Source organism: Paroedura picta, chromosome 4 (genome assembly GCF_049243985.1).
Source record: "Paroedura picta isolate Pp20150507F chromosome 4, Ppicta_v3.0, whole genome shotgun sequence".
Classification (NCBI taxonomy): Eukaryota; Metazoa; Chordata; class Lepidosauria; order Squamata; family Gekkonidae; genus Paroedura; species Paroedura picta.
Genome location: NC_135372.1, coordinates 89,771,652 through 89,797,879, shown reverse-complemented (window position 1 = coordinate 89,797,879; position 26,228 = coordinate 89,771,652). Strand labels below are relative to the sequence as shown.

The following is a 26,228-nucleotide window of genomic DNA, read 5'->3' as shown; positions in this document are numbered from 1 at the left end:
AAGTTGTTTCTCCTATACCAGCCTTTGTCAACTTTTTTACCATTGAGAAATCCCTGAAACATTCTTCAGGCTTCAAGAAACCCCAGAAATGGTGCAATCATGCAGAATATGGTTAGGAGGCATAGCTGTGTATACACCCACCCAGGGCACCTTCCATTCCCATCCCCTCCAGGCCCATCACTGACCATTTTGGGAGGAGGGTCAACATGACCATATATGGTCATATCATCTGATAAATGTTTAACAAATTTTATATATATTATAAACTAACTTCCACCCATTCGGGAAACCGTTTCAGGGTCATCAAGAAACCCCAGGGTTTCACAAGAAAGCCTGTGTTAACCAGTAAAATATTTCCTCACCTCCATACCAAAAGTTTTAAGTGTTTATTTGGGGGCAGTAGCATATAAAGTGGGTCCTAGCTATAGCATCACATTAAACTAATGTTTAATTATACTCTATGAATTCTTATTTTAGTTTCTGTATATTATGCAGTTACATTATTCCAGATTTTGTTTACAGTTTCCTAAGGATTCTTAAAATAGAAACTTGTATTCTCACAGTTAATCATTAAGGCCTGAAGACAGGCCTTGACAGATTCTTTTCATCCCATCCCCTTTTGTGATTGTTGGATTTATCTAATTACTGGGAGTTGTATTTTGGGCCTCTTGTGAGTGAATATTGATCTGTTTCCCTCAAGGCACCTCATCTTTACATAGGGGAACTGCATACTGGGGCATTATTCTGTTTCAAACAGTGAATGGATTTATACATCTGACATGGTTTGATAACCTTCATTTCTTCATTTCTTTGAGGATTAACCTATGGAGTCAGGAAATCTGTGAGATTAATAGAACCACCACCCACTGTTGTTTTGCCACATAGGTTATATTGAAAAATTAGACTTGGTAGAGTATCCAACAGGTGCCATAATGGCAAGCAGTGGTAACTTTAGCTGCTGAAGACTAGGCCTGCTGATGCCAGCTCAAACCAATATACATAAGAAATGGCATTTCATAGAATAATAGAGTTGGAAGGTACCTCCTGGGTCATCTAGTCCAACCCCCTGCACTGTGCAGGACACTCACAACCCTATCGCTCATCCACTGTAACCTGCCACCCCCTTAAGCATTCACAGAATCAGCCTCTCTGTCAGATGGCTATCCAGCCTCTGCTTAAAAATTTCCAAAGATGGAGAACTCACCACCTCCCGAGGAAGCCTGTTCCACTGAGAAACTGCTCTAATTGTCAGGAACTTCTTCCGGATGTTGAGACAGAATTTCTTTTGAATTAATTTCATCCCATTGGTTCTGGTCCGTCCCATATTTTTGCCATAAATATTCTATGTATTTCATTGTATCCTGTTTTTAGAATTACCAAATGTTAGTAAAATGTGGTATGGATCCCTATTTGTTGGAAAAATGTGGTATGGATCCTGTTACTTCTAGATGGATCAATAACTGGCTGACAGATAACATCCAAAGGATGCTTGTTAATGGTTCATCATCCTCTTGGAGAGGCGAGGCAAGCGGAGTGCCTTATGGATCAGTCCTGGGACCGTATTTATAAAGTCAATGTATTTATAAAGAATTTGGATGAAGGAATAGAAGGTGTGCTTATTTGTAGATAATGCTAACCTTGTAGGGATAGCAAACACAGCAGAAGACAGGACCCAGGGTACAGGATAATCTTGACAGGCTGGATTACTAGGCTAAAATGAATAAAATAAATTTCAGTTGTGATAACTGTAAAGTTCTGCATTTAGGTAGGAAAAATCAGATCATTATAGATTGGGAGAGACTTGTCTTGGCAGTAGTATGTTTGAACATGAGTCTGCAGTGTGACTCAGTGGCTAAAAAGGCAAATGAGATTTTGGGTTGTATCAAAAGAAGTAAAATGTCCATATCACATGAGGTGATGGTACTGCTTTACTCTGCCCTGGTTAGGCCTCACCAGAGCAGAATTTTGGGCACCACAATTGAAGAAGAATGTAGACAAATGAGTGTGTCCAGAGGAGGGCAACTAATATGGTGAGGAGCTTAGAGACCAAGTTGTATGATGGAAGTTTGAGGGAGTTTGGTCTGTTTAACTTGGAGAGAAGATGACTAAAAGGTGATAGGATAACCATTTGCAAGTACTTGAGAGGCTGTCATAGAGGATGGAGCAGAATTGTTCTCTGTTGCCCCAGAGAGTCGGACTCTGTTGCCCCAGAGAGTTGCCCCAGAGAAACAATGGGTTGAAATTAATTCAAAATAATTTTTCACTAAACATTTGGAAGAGGTTCTTTCAGTTCCTCAATGCTATTCCTCAGTGGAAGAGGCTTCCATGGGAGGTTTTGGATTCTCCTTCTTTGAGAGTTTTTAAGCAGAGGTAGAACCATCTGACATAAATGCTGATTCTGTACATTCAGGCAGATTGTGAGTGGGTAAGTAGGAAGGGCTGTATCAGTGCTTGGTTCTTGTGTCCCTTTCTTGCATGCCCAGGGAAATGCTGATCACCCCTTTTGGGTTGGGAGGCAAATTTCTTCCAAGCCAGGCTGGTCAGCGATTCTTTTTTTGGGGGGGGGGCATTACATGGGCATGAAATTGTAGTCATTGTGGGCGGGTAGGTAGTTTTGAGTCTCCTGCATTGTGCTGGGGTTTGGATTAGATTATCCTGGAGGTCCTTTCCAACTCCATGATTCCCTACAGTAGAACTGCACCACTCTGCTTTCTATGTCAATTCCCACGTTTGTTTTTTAGGACTTTAAACTTCAGCACAAAATGGAATAGCAGCAGTCTCAGTAGTGTGGTTGGTATGAATTGTAATTATTGTGATTCAGATCAAGGGTTTCTCTCTGCCAAAGTGTTCTTTGTCTCCAGATTTGATAGCTCTTAGCTCCAGTTCCTTCATAAGTACATTAAAGAAGCCATGCTGGATCAAGTCAAAGGCTCATCCAGTCCAACATCTGTTTTATACAGTGGCCAAAATCCAGATATCATCAGGAGGTCCGCCAAAGGGGCCAGTACTTCAGAAGCTCTCCCACTGTTGCCTCCCAAGCACGAAGAATACAGAGCTTCACTGCTCCCAAGTGTTCTATCTATACTTTATTGCTAATAGTAACTGATGGTCTAATAGTATAGTAACTGATGCTAATAGTAACTGATTCAATCCCCTCTTGAAGCTATTTATGCTTGTACCCACCACCACTTCCCGCAACAGTGAATTCCACATGTTAATTATTCTTTGACTGAATAAGTACTTCCTTTTATCTGTTTTAAGACTATTTCTCATTAATTTCATGGAGTATCCATGAGTTTGTGTATTTTAAGAAAGGGAGAAAAGTACTTCTTTTTCTACCTTCTCTTTCCAACGCAGAATTTTTTAAAGCTCTATCATGTCACTCCTGAATCATTTCTCCAAGCTAAAAAGCCCTAACCTCTTTTATCTTTCTTCAGAGAGAAAGTGTTTTTAGTTGCGCATTACTGCACCTTTTCCAATGTTATATCTTTATTGAAGTACAGTGATCAGAACTGTACACAATATTCCAAATGAGACCGCACCATTAATAATCTCCAGCATAGCATTGTCTTTTTTATTGAGAGAGTACACTGAGTCGACATCTTCAGTGAGTTATCTTCCACAACTCCAAATCACTTTCTTGGTCAGTTACCACCGGACAACATGTAGGTATATTTAGGATTTTTGGTCCCGACATGCATTACTTTGCACTTGCCCACATTGAACCTCATTTGTCATGTTGATGTCCATTCGCCCTGGAGTACCTCACAGTCATCCCTGATTGTCACTAATCTGAACAACTTAGTATCATCTGCAAATTTAGCCAGTTTATCGCTCACTCCTAACTCTAAATCATGAAGGAGCAAGTTAAAAAGCACAGGCCCTAGTACTGAGCCCTGTGGTACCCCACTGCTTACTACCTTCCACTGTGCAAACTGCCAATTTATACTCACTCTCTGTTTCCTGTTAATTATCCAGCTTTTAATCCACAAGAGAACTTGTCCTCTTATCCCATGACTGCTTGGTTTACTTAGGACTGGGGATGTGCAAACCCCTCCTCCTACCGTGGTATTTTTTCTGGTTCAGGTATATTGAACCTGAAAAATATCAGTATTTCATGATACTCCTGAATCCCAATACTGGCATGGTATTTGGATTCAGTAAATATTTGGAAATCCTGATTTTTTCCAACTCCATTATACCCTATATGTACCATTATAGTCTATGGTCCCCATAGGATATAATGGAGAATTGATCCAGGGTATTGGAGGGGGGGGACTTTAAATTCTTTTTACAAACCCCAAATTAACTCCAAAGGATTATAAAGGGTTTGCTGCCCCTTTAAAAGTGTTCTACAAGTGTTGAGTTCACCTGGAAGGCATTTAAAGGGACTGCAGTAAAGATCTTTGCTGGAATGTTCTGTCTAATTTTCACTTGGCAGGTGATCATTAGCCCGTGTACATGACAGTGTGTAGGTACAGCTTACAGAAGCAATTCAAGTGTTGTCAGAAAACAACACTTGTCAGAAAACAATATAAATGTACTATGATATCTTGGCAGAGTTTAATGGCATGCTAAATTGATGTTTGTCTCAAATTTCACCAACGGAAAGCTGCTTTTTAAAAGGACTTGTGAATAATTGCTGTATGATCAATAAATATTTTAATGACTGTTTTCAAACTGAATCCCTAAGTTAATGACTGCAAATCTGTTGTTTCTACATAATGTATGCTATTGTTACATGCTGCATGGCGTTTGTTTGTCAATGGGCTTATAGTCCAGACAAGAGCAGATGCAAGCATGGACCTTGAGGAGATCTAAGAATTTGGGCTTAAGGGACAAGGGTGGAGTGTGACCTAAAGCTTCAGCAGCCCTTCCTAAATTATGAGAGAGCTCATGGGGTTCAATTCTCATCTAATCTCAGAATTTTGGATTGCCTTATCTTATTTAGGTAGCTTTACTTGTAGGTAGCCCTTTTAGTTTTATTTACAGTGACCACAAAGAGCTTGAGATGGCAGGGGGTAGAGAATTAGCCTAGAAAGTGGTCTTGTTGTTGGTCATGTAAAGTGGATTGACAGAACAGGGGGGAAATTGCAGTGGGTGTCTTGAATGTTCAGAACAACCCTTAAACCAAAAGAATCACATTTTACTGACAACTTTCTTGGAGGGCTATAGTTACAGGGTTTTTAAAAAAAAAGATTCCCCCCTGCCCTGGATCACATAACAACTGAAACCTTTTAACACAATTCAAATGTCAGATATTTCTGCAGAGAGATTTACTGCAACCATTTCCTCCTAGTCCAAAAGGCATTGACACAGAAATGACCCTCCCAACCAATAAAGCTGGCAAGGCACTGAAGCAGCAAGAATTTTCTCATGCATCAACACTCCCTTGTAGACAGTTTTGTTCTCCTTCTTGCAGTGCTCAGAAACACACTGTTTGGCACTTCCACCTAGATGGTGTAGTCCAGTTTAGCGTCCAGAGGGTTTTTTTGAAGTGAAGTTGTTCCATAATGTTTTCCATGTTTCTCCCTGCTTTGCTGTGATTTTTCCCAAACCTGATTTGGCGCAACCTTTTGAGAAAAAAGTCACAGTCAATGAGTCTTTGCATGCTGTGTGAAAGAGAAGAGGTGCAAACTGCTTCCCAAACTGTGATTTGGAATATCTATAACCTGCTCAGGGCAATCATCTGTTCAAGTGGAGATGGGAGGATGCCTTTGTGCCCATATCTACATTGTTTTTCCTCTTCCTAGATTCAGCATAGTGCTTGGAGTTGGAGGTATAGATCAGAATCACAAAGAGCTGGAAGAGGCCATAAAGGGCCATCCAGTGCAGCTCCCCACCTTCTCAGGGACTTAAAAATCACACACTCCTTACAGGTGCTCACCTACTCTCCTCCTAAAAACTTCCAACAAAGGAGACCACCCTCTGAGGTAGTTCACACATTACCATTGCCTCCTGAAGCAGCTCTGTTGTGTTGCAGGCTCCATTGGTGCATAAACTCTTGGGGGAATGAAAGCCACGTGTGCTGTTGCCATCACTGGCCTCAGCAGAGAAGCAGAGATGAGACGGGGAAAGAATTTGTGGCAAGGTAATGGGGAAAGAGGAGGGTACCTGGAGGTAGGATTATAAGAAGAGTTGTTTTTTATACCTTGTTTTTCATTAGCCAAAGGAATCCCAAAGCAGCTCACTAACTGGACAGCAGTAGATGAAGAAGGCAATAGTCAGGGCTTCTGAGTCTTTGATAATGTAGAAATTAGGATGCACCTAACATCTCCTATTGTCAGGGTCTAAAAGAAGTTCATATGAATTAGGGCCAACTGCAAGAATACAAGGTAGCCACTACACCAAGCTGGCTGTCAGCACCCCTCTCATGTATGTTTGTTTGTTTTTTTGTTGTTTGTTTGTTTGTTTTTTGCGGGGGGGGGGGGAATAGACCCTTCCCACAATTTGTGAACAAGGCAGAAATGTGAATAAAATGCACATGACTGCCTTGTGAAGTCTTGTTTGGGCTTTACCATTCTGCTCAAGGAACAGGCAAAGTTATTATTTGAGAAATTCTATATATTTTTTATATTTATCTCCATAACTATTGTTGATTGGCAGTATCACTGGCAGTCTTCAAGCAAAGGTTGGGTACACACTATTCTTGGATGCTTTAGGATGCTTAGGGCTAATCCTGCGTTGAGCAGGGGGTTGGACTAGATGGCCTGTATGGCCCAACTCTATGATTCTACGATTCTTTATCACTGTAAGCTGCCTTGAAGATCAGTTGATTGAAGGGGGAGGTATAAGTCTTCAGAATAAATATACGGCTAACTGGTACAGAACATAAACAGCAACAAATAAAATGATCATTTAAAACACAAAATATTGACCTGGTTTGAAGATTCTGTTCAACCAGCTTCTAATCTGCCAGTTTGAAACTGCTGTGTGCTAATCAACATGTTACCAAGGTTGTGGTCCACTAAGGCAGTGGTCCCCAACCTTTTTATCATTGAGGACCGGTCAACACTTGACAATTTTACTGAGGCCGGGGGGGGGGGGTCTTTTGCCGAGGGATGTGGCTGCCGCCTCAGCCCCTGCTCTACTTGCTTTTCTGCCAGCGCCCCTGAATTCCCGCCACCCACTGGGGGGTGCTGCTAGCAGCACCTGCGTAGTGCCACGCTGAGGGGGAGCCCCAGCCATGGCAGCTGCTGGAAAGCACCGAAGGTGAGCCAGCGGCAGAGTGGCAGGGCAGCCCCCGAGGCAGCAGCCAGGGAAGAGGACGAGGAGGAGCCGCAGCCCGGTACCAACTGATCCACGGACCTTGATATTGTAGGGTTCCCCCCCCCTGGTTATTCCAGCTGAAATCTCTTCCCCCACCCATGCTGTTTCTTTCATTTTCTCCTTTTTTACTTCCCCTGTGGCTCTCTTCTCCTCAACAGAATCTCTTTTTCTAAATTGCAGTGAAGTTTTCATGGTTCATGTGCACAGTTCATCCCAGCAATCTGTTCCAACAGGAATTCTTCCTAATTCTACCCCAAACCCTCTTAAAGTAGCGTTTCTAATACATTTTCCCCTTAGCATCATTAAGATCAAGACTTGCTAAATAGCTTCTGTGCTTTTTCTCACTTTCCTTTTCAGAACATTCCTACTTTGGGAAGTGTAGCCATAACCATGGTACTCCACAATTGTGATGAAGTCGCAGTGGCTGGATTTGGTTATGACATGAACTCTCCAAACGCACCATTACATTACTATGAGAACATCAAGATGTCTGCTATTAAAGAGGTAAGATATTTGTGTTCAGTAAGCTGGATGGAGTCACTGAAGCAGTAGGTGCAAACTTAAATGGACTCCGGGGAATGGTGGAGGACAGGAAGGCCTGGAGGATCATTGTCCATGGGGTCACGATGGGTCGGACATGACTTTGCACCTAACAACAACATTATCAGTGGTAAAACTACAAACCCTGATAGGTAGATAAACTTTCATGTTCAAAAGCATTGTAGCTCTGAACATCAAGTGCCAGGGGATAATTATGGGCAAGGGCTGTTGCCCTCATGAGTCATTTGTATATAGATGTAGAATCAGTAGCTTTGGGAAACAGGATGCTGTACTAAGTGGACTTTGGTCTGATGCCACAAAGCTGTTCTTCTATGACACAAAATAATTCTCTAGTGGCTCCTCCTACATGTAGGAAACTAACTAAGTATGTAAAGCTACTCCAGTAGCACTTGCACAGAGTGCTTGAAATGCCAATTCAAACTGCGTAGGCATCTATGTGACTGGGGAACTCTCTTTGATCTTATAAGAGCCAACACAAAGAAGCCAAGTATAGGATAATAAGACCTAGAGCAGGAGTCATCAGTGCAGAGTCCAGGGGTGTCATGCTGCCCACAGACACGTTTCCTGGTGCTTACCATGTTTTTTAGAAAGTGGGTGGGACCGGGTTGGGCAGTTGCCCGACAGGGCTCCCAATCAGCCACAGGAGTTCTGATTGACTGAGTAGATTAAACTAATATTGTTTCAGTGGCAGCTGCCGCCAGAGTGTTGCTGTTATTCTCTCTCACTGCTCTTCCCCAGTGTATTTTTGCTTTCCTTTGGGCATAGAGATGGGAGAGTGGTGGGGAGGTAGTTATGAATTTTCTGCATTGTGCAAGGAGGGTGCACTAGACGAGGTCTTTCCCAGCTCTGTGTTTCTTTTGGGGGGCTCCCTCTGTATGAATGGCTCTGCATCCATGCTCAAAAGGTTGGGGATATCTGATCTAGAGTGTGTGAAACAAAAAGCCTGGGTTGTTCTGGTACTGATTTAGCTAGGGTTACTAAGCCTCTTCCTTTTCCTTGTGCTTGCTAGTTAAGCAATATTGACACTACACACCAAAGGTGTTTTTAAACCATATAACTTACACGGCCTCCCCAGAAGAACAGTGGAAATTGTAGTTTGGAAGAAAACTGTAGCAGTTTATACCACATGTTTATATTGGTCTGATATAAACAAGAGTTCTAAAAGATGTACATTTTTCCCAGAGGAAAAATAGAGGAGGAATATAACTCAAATGAGGGGTTGTTTTTTGAGCGAAGGCTAAAAAAGAATACTTTGGTAAAATCTTGCATATAATAGTGTATTTGTTTATGTTATGTACTAATTCGTTCCATGTATCCCCCAAGTTGTATGTAAACCACCCTGAGCCATATGGAAGGGTGGTGTAGAAATAAAACAAACAAATAAATAAAATAGCTTTTTACCCTATGAAAGCCCCTCTCACACTAAATAACTCTTTAGAGTATGATCACATTATTTATTGCTTTCACTTCAGGAAAATAGCATGGCTATGTTTTTAAACTACATCATAAACACATTCCTGGATTTCCAAAACATGTCCACTTCTGTATGTTCAAGGAGGCATTGGGCAGGGGGGTGGACTAAATGACCCTGGAGGTCCCTTCCAACTCTATGGTAGGATAGTATTTTCTTCTCCTTCACCACCGTTTGGGAGTGATAAATAGTATGTTCCACAACTGAGCTTTTTGTTGTTGCTCTCCAGGGGTATTTTATGCAAGCTTGCTGAGATGAATATGTACCTCATGGCTGTTCATATAATATGTGAAATCCACCTGTTTATGGAGTTAAAAAGCCTACAAAGACAGCTGCTATGAAAATTGATATCCTATCTAGTACACTTTTACCTTGCCCTTCCTTCTAGGAGCTCAGGATGGTCACATGGTTGTTCCTTCCCCACATGTGCCCTTCCTTTCCAACAGGCCAGTCTTCAGGAGGATGCACCAATCAAGTATTCTGCCTCTACACAGCCTAATAGTGGGATTTGTGGAGAGTGCTATAGTATGTACAGAAGTGTAGTAGGTGACGACTTTTTGTGAAGGATCTCTGATCTTCGTTGTGTTAGAAGCTCTGATGAGGTCCAAAATGGCTACTAGGAGGTCTGAAGAATGAAGTCCTTGTTCCCACAATTCCACATAGGTTCCCTTTTCCCGTTATCAGCAGTGTGGGACTGCCCGGCTATTCCTCAGATGCTGATTCTCTTAGGTTTCACTTCCCCTGGTACAAAAAAAGCCATCTGCTCCCAAGTGTTAATAATTTATTTCATTTTAGCCGTCTCTTCTCCCTCTGGGCTAATTGCTTGTAATATTGTGAAATCTAACTAGAAGAGAGGGGATTGCATTTCTGTCTCTTTTTTTCTTTTTACTAGTCATGACAGCTGGTAATTGTTAGTCACTGGGGAATTACGTTGAAAGGTAAAAGGGACAGTGGCCTGGTTTGCCATCCTCTGCTTCTCCAATGAATGTAACAAATAAAACACAGGAAGCTGCAAGACTGGTGTGCCATAGGCAATAAGCAGTAGGCAATGCAAATGGAAAGAGGAGAAAAGAATGCTTCTGTAGCTCCCTCACTGATGATCCATGATAAAAAGAAGTAAAATTGGCTTCAATCAGGGCCAAGGCCATTTTGGCCCTGGCCCCAGCCTGGTGGAATGCTCTGTCAAATGAGATCAGGGCCCTGTGGGACCTTAAACAGATCTGCAGGGGCTGTAAGACAAAGCTTTTCCGCCAGGTCTATAGTTTAGGCCTAGAAACCACTTTATAATTTGCCCTTACTATAACCCATCCAACTAAATACATATTATCTGAATTAATTTTAATTCTTCCCCCTCTTTTTACACTTGGGAAAGGAGGTGGATAAAAACTGGTTTAGTTATTTTATACTTAATTATTAATTTTAAATTTAAAAAACAAAACTGTTTGTTTGTTTATTTGGATTTTTATACCGCCTATTCTTTACGGCTCTGGGCAGTTTACATGGAACATTGCATACATGTACATGGAACATTATAACAATCTATAACATTATATAAATTTCAATAGAACATCACAACAATCTACCAGGTAACAATCACAACACAACATGAATAACGACAACACTGGGGAGATCAAATTGTTCAGTCGTGGAAGGGCATCTGAGGGGGGGACCAGCAGATATTCCAAATCGGTCTGCCTCAAGTGAATGCCTGGTGGAGGAGCTCACTTTTGCAGTCCCTGTGAAATTGTGGAAGTTCAGGCAGGGCTCTGATCTCCTCAGGGAGCTCGTTCCACCAGGTGGGGACCAGGACCGAGAAGGCTCTGGCCCTTGTTGAGGTCCGACATATTTCTCTGGGGCCAGCCAGTTGGAGGTAGTGGAGCATAAGGCTCTTTAGAGGGTATAGGCAGGTTTGCGGTCTCTCAAATACACTGGGCCCAAACTGCGTATGGCCTTAAAGGTGGTTACCAAAACCTTAAGCTTAATCTGGAATTCAACTGGGAGCCAGCCAAGTTGTTGGAGTACCCGGCCCGATGTGGGTTCTTTAAGGTCTTAAAGGTTATTGGACTCTATTTTTGTTGTGCTACTTCAGACCAATATGGCTACCTACTTGAATCTTCAAATATTTAATGTTCCATTTTAATTTGAAACCTTTTTAAAAGGGAGAGATGGTAGGTGGATGAATTATTATTTATATATTTGCTTGCTTGTTTATTGCTTTTATATCCTGCTTCCCCCCAGCATCACCACTGCTACCTAGAGCTGTGGTGAGGGGAGGAGTTAACTTTAACCATTTGTTACTAAGGTAGAGTAGATTGTGTCCCTGTTCTGTCTTCTCCAATGGGGAAGTAATCTACTTTCAAGCCAGAAAATGATAGGATTAAATTGAAAATACTTTTATCCCACTTTTCTCCTGTACGTTTCTGGCTTGAAAATGGATTGTGACATTTTAAAACACCAATCATAAAAAAAAAGCACAGCACAAATACCATTAAAAACACGCTCCCAGGCAGAATAACCTATATCTTCTCTACCTGGTCTCAAAGACCTCAAAATAGCCTTGCAAAATATCCTGAAAGCCCAGAGTAAAGCTGCCTTTCTGACCTTGTCAGGAAGACCATTCCGTGGAATTGGCATCACCTTGGTAAAGGCCCAAGGCTATGCACTGGCAGTTCTAACAAATCTGTGTGAAGCAGCAAGGAGCAACTGCTGAGATCAGAATTGTCATGTAGATTTATATCCTACAGAGAAAAATGGCCATTTAAGTATGTGATTCTCAAGCTGCATCGGCCTTAAAAGTAAGAGCTAGGACCCTGAATTGAGTGCTATGTAAAGATCTTAAGAGAGCAGTATACTGAACAATGCAACCTACTCTTGATTATAATTGAGCTGCTGCATTTTGGACCCACTGAAATTTCCAAGGAACCTTCAAATAACAGTCCTGTGTAGGAATCATTATGTACTCTAGTCTCAAAGTTATGGTAGGTGTGGCTAAACACACAGAGCAATCCGGTGTTATGCCTGTGCTCCGGTGGCTGACCATGGCACAGCTATGGCACTGCTAGCCACCTCCCTAAAGGGATAGGTACACAGCAGCTTAATGTGAAAAAGGTGTCCCAACACTGTTGCCAGACTCTGGCATAGCTCTGAGGGCAATTCCGTACCCAGCAAATGTAGTGAAATACTTATCTTTTGGAGATACCATATTTTAGTCATTTTGCCAACATCCAGCATCCCAGCAGCAAACCGGCAGCTACATCCTCCATTTTAAAGCTAGCTGGGGAATCGCATAAAGTTGATTCCCCCAGCCATGTAGCGTGAGCAGGAGGAGAGTACCCAGCAAGCAATACGCCAAGGAACTGTGCGGAGCCAATGTAGCACTATCTCTGCCTCCATTGCCCGCCTCACCTCCCTCTCCCTTCTCCCAGGGATGAGGTTTCTTTTTTTTTTAAGCAAAGTGCCTGGAGCAACGAGTACTCGTTTAATAATCCAGGAAAAGCAAAGAAAAAAACATTTACCCCTATAGTTAATGCACAAAGTATGCCTCTCTACCCCCCCCCCCCCCCGATTCAGGGCTACAAGGCTCATGAATACAAAAGGCATGGCATTAAAAAGAAGCACTATGCATTTTTTATTATATGCATAGGCGTCTAAATGGAGAAGTCTGATTTTTTTTTTAATTAGCTTGCCTTGCAGCCTCTTTAAAAGAGGAAGAAAGGTGATTGGCTGACTTGCGTGACAGGCAGAAGAGAAGTGCGTGCATAGTGTTCCTCTCCTCCGTCATTACAGGCAGGTGTGCAGAGTGATTGGAAATGTGAGAAGGTGGCAGAGGGAATCGAGAGGGCCAGGAGGTGAGGAATGGCTGGAGGCGCATTATTTTTTAGCATTGTGCCATTGCGCTGGCATAATGCTAATTTTTTCAATGTGCAGAAATGCCTTGAGTTATGCCAATGTAGGGGTCAGTCAGCTCCTTATTTCAACTCATCATCCCATCCCGTCCACCCCAGGACTGCTGTGTTTGTTGAAGAAAGAGAATAACTTACATGATAAATTCAGTTGAGGGGAAATGCTTTTAGCTACTGCACTGAATTTCTAACAGAAATGCTAGGTCCATTAATCTTCCTTCCATTTAACTGAGTCAAAGAAAGATTTGTCCCCAAAGGGTGGGCAGCCCAGTCCCCTTGAACATCAGGTATACCAGCCAGCTTTGTCTCTGTTTTGGTCTGGATTCATGCTTCCCCCTGGGAAAGGCTTCCTACCACTTGCAACCTTACATGTTCTGTCCATGGTACTTCCAAGCTCAGCTTTAATGCCAAGAACTGCAGGGTTTACAAGTGACATGGTATTGGGAAAGAGGAGGAAATTAATCATCAGCATCTCTTGGGACATCGTTATACATAACAATGGGAGGGTGTGTCTAACTTTCTCTAGTGACATTTTGATGTGCATTAAAATCTTGAAGAATTTTATTTGACATTAAAATATTTGTCTTTAAAAGGAGTCTTTGTGAGCTATCCCAAAAGCCTGGTGTAATGTTGCAAATCTTAAAATGACCACTCTATATAGGTAGAGGAGAACAATTGAGTGCAATGCACAATAAAAATATCTCTCTGAGCAGCAGACATAGCAATGCCTAAAACTTCAGTGAAGGTTGTAAAGCTGGCCCATTCAGCTAGGGGCAGCATAAACGAGCATCCTGTAGGCCAGGGTTTAGACCCCACATTACACAATGTTGTAGACTGAGGGGAAATGCTAGCTGGATTTCGCTTGCTACAATATGTTTTAGTCAAAAAGTATAGAGTTGGTGCTATGATGCCACAGGGAAAGAAAGAATAGTCTGCTAAAGGTGGAGCTGAGTTTCATACAGTGACTGATCCTTATGAATACCCCTGTTTGCTAACTCAGTTAATAGTTTCCAGACAGTGCAAGAACCCCTCCCCAAATCACCATTGCTTTCTACAAATTAAGATTAAACAGAAACACTCTCCTTTCTGCCGGTACCAAATGTAGAGGTGGTGCGGGAGAGACCGTGTATATATGCTTAGGATCCTCTCTGGGAATGTCCATTAAGTATATTTCTATTGTTCTGTGTGTCTCAGAAGGAACAAACCTGCAGGCGATAGCGTGTGTTCCCTTATACAAGGTGTGTCATTGATTTACACGCAATGTCTGCTTGACATCTCCCTGGACACCCTTTGAAAACCCCATGACTCATCTCTAGGGAATTTCTTCTGAATACACACAAAGCCTGTGAATTGCATTTGTTTGCAGCTGGGTGGAGTTGGCTCCTCCTGTGCCAAGACATGGGTGATAAAACTTCAGGATAGAAACAAATGTGCTTTCCCCCACCACAACCCAGAACTGGACAAAGTGTAGGTCTGAAAGTTGCCAAGGGCAAAAAGTGCTAAACCTTAATGGCTACCTGGTGCCCTGAATACAGCAAACTCACTGTATACTTTCTCCCACCCCCTCCTAGCTACCAGTGCATATGCTGTACATCTTAGTGTCCATCTTGATCTAGTCTCAACCATACGAAGGAAGAAAACCTGTATGCTCTCTGGGAGAGCGATAACAGGTTGGTGGATTCAAGGATATTCACAGCCGTCATGAGGGCCTCTATAGCATGGACTTTGCTTACCCCCATTGGTGATAGTGCTAAGTGCTCTCCCTGTGCCTCTCCCACCACAAAGTACAATGCTGCATGTTTTAAGTGTACACAGCAGAAACCTCTGAGACAGGGTTTCATGCTATGTATCCTACTACTGAACTACTATGGGGCATTCTGGCTGAGGTTTATATAGTGCTTGGGGGGGAGGGACTGTAATTGGATGCAGAAGAGGGGTGTTGGCTGCAGCTGGTGTGTGTGGGGGGGTATTGGTTGCAGCTGTAGTTGCTGTAGTGTTCAGCTGGGGCTTTGAGGTGGGGCACCACCCGGCAGGGGTTATTTGGCCTTTTCTGTCATATGGACACTTATGGGCTACACTGTTTTTCTGATGGCATAATTTTCCCCTTGTTTGTGTGGGAGAGCATTCCCTGGCTGGGCGAGTTTAGGGAGCAGACTAATTCCTGCCATACCCCTTAGGTCTGTCCATTTCCCTGCCAGCGGTATCTAACCAGGGCTCGGAGCCGTCAGGATGTTCTACTCGGGCATCTCAGGAATATGCCCATGTAGCCGCTGTGCTGTTGGGAGGGTTTGTTTTCTGATAAATTGTTTAAAAATTAATAGAACAGTGATAGGCCTCATGACTGTGAGCATCACATATTTCAAAGTCTAACAAAAGCCAAAGAATAGCTAAACTTTTTCTGTATTTGGTATTTTATTTATTGCATTTTATTATTTTACATCACTTATACCCACTTCTTTTCCTGATGGAAACCCAAAATGACTTACACCATTTCCCCCTTTCATTTTATCCTCATTGAACCCTGGTTAAGTAGGTTAGGCCAAGAGAGAATGAGTGACACAGGGTCACCCAGCAAGTTTCTGTGGCAGAACAAGAATTTGAAACTGGGTCCCTCAGATTTTAGTCAGTTTCTGGCTGTCAATTTCTGTCTCAGCCTAGCCTCAAATGCACAAGTATTTCCTTAACAAACCAGTATCTTAATTTTACCATCATTCAAGCCATAGCCAGATATGATTCTTTCCACATGCACACTTACTGAGTAACTCGGAAATGCCATATTTTTCTAGTTATTGCCACCAGCTGCAGTTTCCCCAGTATAAAAGGAAAAAAGTTTCCACTGACCAGGAGAAAAGAAGGAAAATCCCACTGTTAGGTGAGGAGGAAGGAGAGATAAGGAGGATAGTGTGTAGACTGCTTCCCCCCCACATAGCCAAAGTAAAACTGTCACATACTATGACCAGGATGGTAGAAAAGTGAATAGAATTGAGGGTAGGGGAGGACATGATTGGCTTTATCTTTTCAGCAAGTTCATCTGCCATGGTCCTCCCATCCCTTTCCCTTTTCAACCATCCTCAGGCCTCCTTTGGGAGAGAAGCAACTCGTGTATCATCCTGCCTTTGCTGCCTTATCCTCTCTACCTCCTCCCCTCCCAGTGGGATATTCACAGCCCCCCCCCCCTTTATTCCATGGCAGAACCGTGCTCCTTTCTTCCACCTCCTGATGTGTACATCTTTTCCTTTCTATACTGGGGAAACCACAGTGGCTGCACTAGCAACCATAAGTAGACAGACACAGCACTTTCGACTTGCCTGTCAGAGTGCAAGTAGAAAGTACTCTACTGGGTGAGTCCTTACACTGAAGGGCCCTGCATTTTGGGGGAGTGTAAATGTAGCTGACCAAGTTATCCAGCCCTTTTAAGGGTAACAGATAACATGAATTCTGTGGGCCCAGTGTTAGGCAGGCAGGCTCCCGAACTGTGTTATCCTTAATATCTCAGCTGCTGCCAGCTTAAGGAAGTAAGCTTGGTGTCCATTGGTGTCCAGATCAAAGCTAAAGCATGTAAGCTTGAAACACATACCAGTCTGTGTAAACAGGAAAGACAGTATGCCATCCTAGGTGACTGCCTGTTGTTTATCAGCAGTTTCAATAGCTGCTGTTCCTCATCTTGTCCCGGATCATTGCTTGAGCCCTTCACGTTCATACAGTTCAGTGACCTGCAAACATAATTTCTAATCTATCCTTTTAAAAATGCATCACAGTTTTCTTTAAATTCTATGAAATTATAATAAAAAAAACTATTCTGGCACAAGGTGATAGGACAAAAGATGCTCAAACATCATTGTAATGACAGCAGTAGAGGTGCTAGTATTTCAGATCCACTTACTTTATTTAGAGATGCTCACTTGGAATACTATAGATGGAATAGACTCCCATTTTCACACCTAGAAATGTTCCCCCATAAGACAGCCAGATGTTCTAGAATCTACCTTAAGTACATGCTAGTCCAAGAGGGTTGGGAGTACATTCTTTAAGGGACCTCTTGTTTAATAATGCAAGAAAATGTGAATAGCAGCTCATTAAGAGTCAACCTATATGTGGCAACAGTGTTTCTGGAACATGGAACTCTCCCAGACACATAAGGTTCAGAATCCAATCTTAAAAGCAAAAAGGGTATGAAGGAAAATAGTGTAGAATCCTTACCCTGACTATGGCTTATCTCTAGTACTTTTCTCCCAGCCAGAGCTATTACCCTTCAGCTTGATAAGCTATTCAGAGTTTCAAAGAGGTAGCACTGTTGGTCTGCAGTAGAAGAGCTACACATAGGACCGTTGAGATCAACAAGATCAACAAGATATACAGAGTGTAAGTTTTTGTAAGTCAAAGTTCCCTCCATCAGACAAAAGGAGATTTGACTCTCAAAAGCTTATACCCTTAAAAACTTGTTGGGCTGAAAGTTGGCACTGGGCTCAAATCTAGCTAAGCTATTGAGAGGTAGTCCAAGCTCTGTTCAGTGGGGAATCCAGTGACTGGGGGAGTTCCATGTTTAAACAAACCTAGCTACCTCCATCATAACTAGTTTGGTCCTTCAAATTTAATTTAAGTCACCAACATTGATTTTTGTGGCTGTTAAGTCTGGCAGCCATGTAGGATTTCCAAAGTAAGAGACATTCAAAGGTTGTTTGTCATTGCCTTTCTCTGTATTGTAACCTTGGATTTCCTTGGAGTTCTCCCATGCAAATACCAACCAGGGCCGGCTCTGCCTAGCTTCCAAGATCTGACAAGATTGGGCTAGCCTGGGTTATCCAGCTTAAGGTAAAGTTAAATATACCTAGTTCTGAATACTAAAAGGGATCTGTTAATTCTATAAGGCATACATATTTACATCAACACCTATGTTTACTTGGGAGCAGAATTGAGTGTATGCAACAATTTAATCAGTGACATAATATTTCCTTTTGTTGCAATAATAGTATTTACTTTTTCTGTTCTGCAGTTCCAGTTAAATCAGTTTTTTGCAGAGTGATTCCACTATTACCATGTATCCTTGCATATAAGATGAGTTTTTCAGCCCTTTTTCAAAGCTGAAAATGTCTCCCTTGGCTTATATGCGGGAGTTTTTTTAAAGCTGCCAGACTAGACATGAGGGTGGGGGGTGGGAGACAAGTATACTTAACTGAAGAAGTAGAGGGACAGTGGGAGGGGAGGGAAGAGCAGTCTCCGCCTCCCCCCTCACTGCCTTAATGAGGCTAGCATGAGGCTAGCATGTACTGCTGCTGCAGGAAGCTCTGAAGCCTCTGTCTCAGAGGGGGAGCAGAGAGCAGAAGGATGAAACGCCCCTGGAGGAAGGAATGGAAAGTGGAGGGAACAGAACACCTGGCTAAGAAGAAGGGAATGGAATAAGAAGAAGGATTAGATATAAAAATGGAGGAGGGAAAAGAGGGAGGAGAGGGGTGGGAAGAAAAGGGGGAAAAAAGATCCTGCCCAAAAGGGAAGGGAAGGGAAGGGAAGGGAAGGGAAGGGAAGGGAAGGGAAGGGAAGGGAAGGGAAGGGAAGGGAAGGGAAGGGAAGGGAAGGGAAGGGAAGGGAAGGGAAGGGAAGGGAAGGGGGAAAAGCAAAATCCAAACACCAGCCTCAGCTTATATGCGAATCAATAAGGTTTTCCAGCATTTTGTGGTGAACTTAAGTGCCTCGGCTTATATGCGAATATATATGGTATTTGCTTCTGCATATTCCAATACTAGTTGCTAAGCATGAAGAACAAAACTTCGTTGAAAATATGGCCCAAGTTTGGTTTGGTGATTAGTGGACTGACAGCATACTGCTCCTGAAGCCTACCTAATGAATTGTGTTGGGGGGGGGGGGAATAGCTCTGACTGAAAGGTGGGCCAGCTTTGGTAGGCAAGAGGTTAAAGCAAAATATAATAATGATCTGCAAAAGGACGATCGGTTTTGTTAAGGACCCACACTGATGACTGAAAGGATTTATTTTCTTCCCCCTTTTTAATTCTTATATCAGTTAAAAGGAGGCCTAACAGAAGGTCCAAATCTGGAGCTAATATTTATGTCCTTCTTCAGAAGAAATACTTCGGTGAACGTATACATGGAGAGAGAGGTAGTGTGATTTTGAAGTACAAAGCACATTCTGGAGGCCAGAGGAGGTTAGTAGAAAAAAGATCTACAAAATGGCCAGTAGCACAGGGCAAAAAGTTATTCTTGGTCCTCACAGCAGTATAGAACAAAATCAGGACAGTCCTCTAATATCTTTAAGACTGCCAACATGTGTACACATGAAAGAGTTGCCTGGTCCCTTGTGGCCACCAACGGGGAATTGCGGGTAGGTCTCCAAGTCCCAGACTGAGAAATTCCTGCAGATTTGGGAATGGAGCCTGGAAAAATCAAGGACTTCAGTGGGACACAATGCCACACTCCTCAAAGCAGCTCTTTTCTCCAGCGGGAACTGATATCTGCAGTCTGGAGATGAGCTTTAATTCTGGGGATTCACTGGTCCTAGCTGGAGACTAGCATCCCTAACATTTGCCTGCACAATAAGCCCCATTAAATATAGTGGGATGTGCCTCTGAGCAGATGGGTAGAGGATACACTTTAAGATTTCAGGATGAAGAGATGCAAGATACAAGAGATACAAAAGTGTGTGCGTGTAAAATGCTGTCAAGTCCCAGCTGACTTGTGGTGGCTCTGTAGGGTTTTCAAGACAAGAGATGATCTGAGGTGGCTTGCCATTGCCTTTCTCTCTTAGTGACTCTGGAATTCTTTGGTGGTCTTTCATCCAAATGCTAACTATGGCCAACCCAGCTTATTTATTTACTTACTTATTTATAGTTCACTTTATCAGACCACCCTTCTCAGCCCAGCTGTCTTGGGGCAGTGTACATCAGTTAAAATAGCATGGATTAAAATCTAAAATAACATTGGCATCCTTTACTTCCGGGCTTCTCCCACATTACCTTCCCATTTTGATAGATTCAAATGCTACGGGGGATAGTGTTACGGGGGGGGGGGGGGTCTTGGATGCTCTTGGTTGCCTGAAGCCTTACCTCAACCAAATGCTGAGTGGAAGAGCTCTATTTTGTAGCCTTCACATGGCCCGTGTCTTCTTTGGGAGCTCATTCCACCAGGTTCCTAGTTTCTGAGACCTGATAAGTTTGGGTTAGCCTTGGCCATCTAGGTCAAATCATATGAAATTATACAGACTGAGAATTAACTGTTTATTATTCACTTATTCACTTCACTTTCCAAATTTTATAGTAGTCCAAGTGTTTTATTATTATTTCAGATCTATATCCTGTTCTTGCCATCCTATGCAAAGTACTAAGATTTCCTGAACTCTCCCCCCCCCCCATTAAAGCATACTTATGGGAAATTGAGATGGTCATAATGAATCCAATGAAACTCCAGTCTTCATTCCTTTACTGTGTAAAACTGTGTTCCATTACAATGAATAAAAGGAGCAGTTTATAGAAATTGCACCTGCTAAGGGAGGGTTGTAGAACAAATGCAAAGCAAAACAAACATATGGATACAAAAGATAGTATTAGTATGCTTAGTTTCCCCTTTGGAAAAGGCCCAGATTTCTTCTATTTGGTTTTGTCCTCAGACATGTAATCCGATCTATCTAGATCCTAAATTGCCCCAATAGGCAAACACCCATATCAGGACTACACACAGATATAATAGACTAAAATCACTTATTAGAAGTTGATCTAGATAATGAATGGATTGAAATAACTAATAAAAATGAACCAGAAGAGCTGTTTTTTTTGTACCCTGCTTTTTTCTACCTGAAGGAGTCTCAGAGCTGCTTACCATCATCTACCCTTCATCTTGCTACAACAGGCACCCTGAGAGGTCCGTGAGGCTGAGAGCGCTCTAGGAGAACTGTGACTGGCCCAAGGCCATCCCACTAGCTGCATGTGGAGGATCACGCTTGGTTCGGCAGATTAGAAGCTACCGCTCCTAACCACCACACCAAGCTGACTCTCAACTAAACATAATATATGACTAAAGAGAAATATGATCGGTAGACAGTGAAAGAAAGCATAAATAAATAATTAATACATTTAAAAGGCGTACAATAAGATGTAGCATATTCTGCCCTCTAAATCAGGGGTAGTCAACCTGTGGTCCTCCAGATGTCCATGGACTACAATTCCCATGAGCCCCTGCCAGCAAACACTGGCAGGGGCTCATGGGAATTGTAGTCCATGGACATCTGGAGGACCACAGATTGACTACCACTGCTCTAAATCACATTCAGTCTATCTAGCTAAGCTCTTACTAGCTTGCATTTTATCATTCTGCAGTGGCAGAATATAATGGTTTGAAGCCTCCCTCCTCCTTAAGTAACTCTTCATCTGGTGAAGGTATTATATTTATATTAAATTATATTTATGACAGCAGTTACACAGGAATGATGTCACTTCTTATCAACCTGTACTGCTAAATTATTCATCAGTGGCTAGCCCCTGTCTCATCTCTGAGCTCCACATAATGAAACTGCTTCCATTTAAGCAGGGATTCTGTTTGTCCATCAAACCACCTGGTCCTATAACAGGCTAACTGCACATTTCTTCAAAACAATCAGATTGGGTTTCTTCAGAGGTCAGAGACCAGGTTTTGGAACCTGATTAACAAGAAATATCCTGTTTAATAACAAAAGAGCTACCTCCCATTGACTAGTTGAAAAAAGGAAGGTAGGACAAAATATAACAATACTATAATACTATAAAAATAATAAAAACCTTGTCAGGTTTAGTCCATGATTTAGGGTTTCCAGTCCCCAAGTAGGACTTGGGTTTCCCCTGGAATTATAGCTCATCTCCAGACTAAAGCAATCAGTTTCACTGGAGAAAATGGCTACTTTGGAGGATGGGCTCCATAGCATTATTCTCCACTGAGATCCCTCCCTGCCCCAAATCCCACCCACTCCTGGCTCCACCCCCAAAGTCTCCAGGTATTTCCCAACCCAGAGCTGCCAATCCTAAGTAGATAGGAAGAAAAGTTTTGCCCGGGGAATTTCTCCTTTTCCTTTTTTTTCATGTTCAGAACACAGGTGACCTTGCAAGATCTGAACCAAGCAGCACTAGTTCATGGGAGTAAAGTAGACATAGGGTAGTTTCTCTATACAGAAGGCATATTACTACCAAATACACTACTTCAGCTAGATTACTTTCTTTCATGCTATTGATCTGTGATTTTTATATGATACAGATATTTCCTGGTTGAGCAGGGATCTATTTCATACCTTTGCTGTGTACAAAAAAGGGGATCTTATTTTACCTCCTATCCAGTTATTCTGCTTTTAAGAAGTGAAATTAGTAGTAGTTTATCTCCTCAGCAAGTGCCCAGGATAGCTGATTACATATAGCTCTGAGTTTCTCTCATGCCTTTCAACAATGGTGTGTTTGGGTTGTTTTAGTAAAATCCTTTTTTAAAAAACACTTGGATTTTGTATTCCAGTGTTGCTGTCAGAAAAACTAGTAGGTTTTTTGTTTGTTTGCTTTCCTTTTGTCTTGAGTACAATTAATTGCATTTACATCTAGTTTCCTATGTACATCAGAAGGTGCATATATGATAAATCAGAAGGCTTGGTTTCCCTCTTGATCCCATTGGGCTGTAAATCTCTTTATTAAAGCATTGCCTTTACCAGCCACATGGAGGCAGAGTCAAACTGAATCCAGACAGGATTCTTTAGTAGGATTGATTGCTGCTCCCTGATCCAGTTTAATCCTTCTAAAGCTAGCTAATGCTCACTTACCTGACATTTTAACAACTGTCTCTGCTATAGAATAAAATTTAGATCTCATTTCTCACTTTGTGCTGCAATCCTATACCTGGGAGCATGTTCTAATAAACTTCATTTTGAGGAAGATCTGTTTAGGATTCAGTAGGGATGCTAGTCCCCAGGTAGGACCTGGGGATCCTCTGGAATTATAACTTATCTCCAGGTGACAAAGATCAGTTCTCCTGGAAAAAATGGCTGCTTTGGAAGGTGGACTCCATAGCAGTTATTTATTTATTTTTAATTTATTACCAGCCACTCCCAGACCCTGCCAGCTCATGGCAACTTACAATAAGATTTAAAACCCACATAAATCATACAATATCATAAAACCATACTGATGGCAAAAAACACTCCATAAACACCTCCACACCCACCCATCCCCACCCTATAATAACAATACCCATCACACCCTCAGGGGGAGATCTTCTAGTGATGTCCAGCCTATGGGGCCTATACCAGGAGGGACCCATTCTTCCTAGCCTGGACTCAACCAAATGCCTGGCAGAAGAACTCCATCTTGCAGGTCCTGCAGAACTGTGATAACACTGTCAGGGCCCTTAGATCTTCCAGGAGCTCATTCCACCAGTTCAGGGCGAAGACCAAAAAGACCCTCGTCAAGGCCAGGTGTGCCTCCTGGGGACCAGGGATAACCAACCGAATCAAATCTGCCCTGTGGGAAGCATAAGGAGACAAACGGTCCATCAGGTAAGTGGGGCCCAGAATGCGGTTGGCCTTGGGTAAGAACCAAAATCTTAAACCTGATCCGAAAGCTAACAGGCAACCAGTGCAGCTGCCTTAGCAAAGGCTGAATGTGGGTCCTCTAAGATTGGTGCATTTTGCACCAATTGCAATTTCTGGGCCAGTGATAAGGGTAGGCCTGTGTAGAGGGAGTTACAGAAGTCTAATCTGGAAGTGACCATTGCATGTTCTGGAGACGGGTAGGATGCTAGTAGCCTTACTTGGCGCAGGTGGTAAAATGCCAATTGAGTTACCCTCATGATATGAGCCTCCATAGAATGGAGGCATCAAAGATCACGCCCAAACTAGCATGGGTCCAGGGCAGAAGTTTCCTCCAGGAATGCCAGGAGCTGGTCTGCAGCGACCCTCTCAACCACCTTGTCCAGAAACACCAAGTGTGAAAACAGGCGGTAGCTGGCGGGGTCCTGCGGATTCACCAATGGTGTTTTCAGAAGAGGGCAAACCACTGCCTTCTTCAGCCCTTCAAGAAACTCTCCAGATGATAAGGAGAGGTTGGCAGTATCCCTCAAAGGGCCTTCTATTCATTGATTGCCCAAATTGAGCAACCACAACAGACAGGGATGTAGGTGACAACTGGTTGCCCTCACTGAGCCCAGCAACGTGTCCACTTTGGTTAAAGAAAGCCAGCTGAAAATATCAAACATCACCCCTATCAATGGCCATGGAGCTTCCAGTTCATGTTCTGTATCGATCGTGGCAGGAAGGTCATGGTGAAACGACAAGACTTCATCCGCAAAAAAGCTTGCAAATGCCTCACAGCTCAAATCCAATTTACTACTATTCTGGCACCCTTCCTCGAGGGCGGTAAGGGTCCAAACTAGCCTAAATAATTGTGCCAGGCAAGAGCTTGACGATACAATTTCAGCACCAACTCCACCTCTGTCCCCGCACCAAAGATCAGATCAAGAGTATGGCCGACCTGGTGGGTGAGACTAGCAACAAACTGCGAGAATCCTAGTGTCACCAAGGACGACAAGTCCACACGGACTTCGAAGTCGACCAGTATTATAAACCTAGGATTATAAACCTAGGGATTTCGGAGGAGTGTTGGACGGACAGTAAACCAACCAGATGGCCAAATTCTCAACCAATTTCTACCCTAGACCAACACATTCCACCCCCAGGATCGACAGGTCACAGAGAGCCCAGAAGGAGTAAGCCTCCCGGACAAGGATTGCTACCCTCTCTCCCTTGGAGAGATTGCTACCCTCTCTTCCCTTGGAGCTGAGACTGGTGAAGGACCGACAACCTGGGTGGGGCCAGATCTTTCAGGGTGACTGTTTCATCCTCCCTTGCCCAGATCTCTGTCACACACACCATGGCTTGCAAAATAATCCCACAAGGTTAAGAATTCATTGTTAATAGACCTGGCATTACATAACATCAGCAACAGCTCCACCCTAGCCCTCAACAGCCAAATCTGAGGATTGGATGGAGATTTGAAGGGCTAAGCATTACACTCCACTAAGGTCCTACCCCACCCCAAATCCTGCTTGTCCCTTGCTCCAATCCCAAAATCTCCAGGTATTTCCCAACCCAGAACTGGCAACCCTGGATTGGAGCTTTAAAAGCACTGAAGAGTGGATATCTGTCCCTCTTAATAAAACAGTAAGGGGTGTTGGGGTGGGCACAGTCCGGGATGGGGGGGGGCAACACTTGGCCCATTGGCTGACAAGCTCCTTGACTGACAAGCAGAGGGGCCAATCAGAAGGCATGAAGCGCCTTCCGATTGGCCCCTCACCAGGACAGACCAAAATTCAATCCAGTCAGCCCAGCCAGGGGCAATCTGGAGACATCGCTGCCAGTCTGCTCCTGACCACCGCAGGGAGAGGAGGTCAGCAGGGCTGCCAAGGGGGATGAGAACAGAGGCTGTGCCAGCCCTTTTCACCCCAAGGCTGCCCTAACTGTCATGTCCAACTGCAAATTGCCTGAGAACCCTGACAGAGCTGGCCGGAGGCTCAGAGTGCTCCCCCTCCCCCCCTTCAGGCCTGCTGCAAAGGAGCCTCTGACAGGCCCTGACTGAGGGAAGGAGGCCTTTCCAAGAGCAACGCAGGGGAGACTGAGGGCCTTCCTTTTGAGGGTGGGGAATTTTCCCCTTCTGCCAAACAGTTGGCTGACAGGGAGGCCACAGAAAAGCCCCTTCTCACTTAAAATATTGCTATGGCTGGGGATTAGACACAGCCAAGCCATGTGTTTTTCTTCTTTGCAACTCTCTGCAGATTTGAGGCCACTGCACAGTGTTATTCTGCAGACAAAACTGGTTCTTTTGTCTCATCTGCACAACAACCCTGTGCAGTAAGTGTCAAGTCTTTCAATTCAACAACAACCTGTGTGGGAGGCCTTAAATGTTTCTTCTCTACCACAACCCTGTCCAAAGTAGCCCTTTCTGCCTGGGGAGCTGATCTTTATACTCTGCAGATGAGCTGTAATTCCAGGAGCTCTCCAGGCCACACCTGTAGGTTGG

At 43.3% G+C, this 26,228-nt stretch overlaps 1 protein-coding gene across 13 annotated transcripts in view; it reads left to right on the top strand.

The window, feature by feature from the left end:
* ST3GAL3 (ST3 beta-galactoside alpha-2,3-sialyltransferase 3) overlaps positions 1-26,228 on the top strand; it is a 256,620-nt gene that overhangs the window by 209,120 nt on the left and 21,272 nt on the right. For 9 of the 13 annotated variants that reach the window (XM_077334059.1, XM_077334052.1, XM_077334054.1 and 6 more), the window contains 2 exons: positions 7,627-7,773; positions 19,220-19,361. In XM_077334059.1, the coding sequence (XP_077190174.1) occupies positions 7,627-7,773; positions 19,220-19,324 (252 nt within the window). In that variant the 3' untranslated portion in view covers positions 19,325-19,361. The remainder of the gene's footprint in view (positions 1-7,626; positions 7,774-19,219; positions 19,362-26,228) is intronic. The other 4 variants (XM_077334056.1, XM_077334063.1, XM_077334058.1 and 1 more) reach the window with 1 other exon arrangement.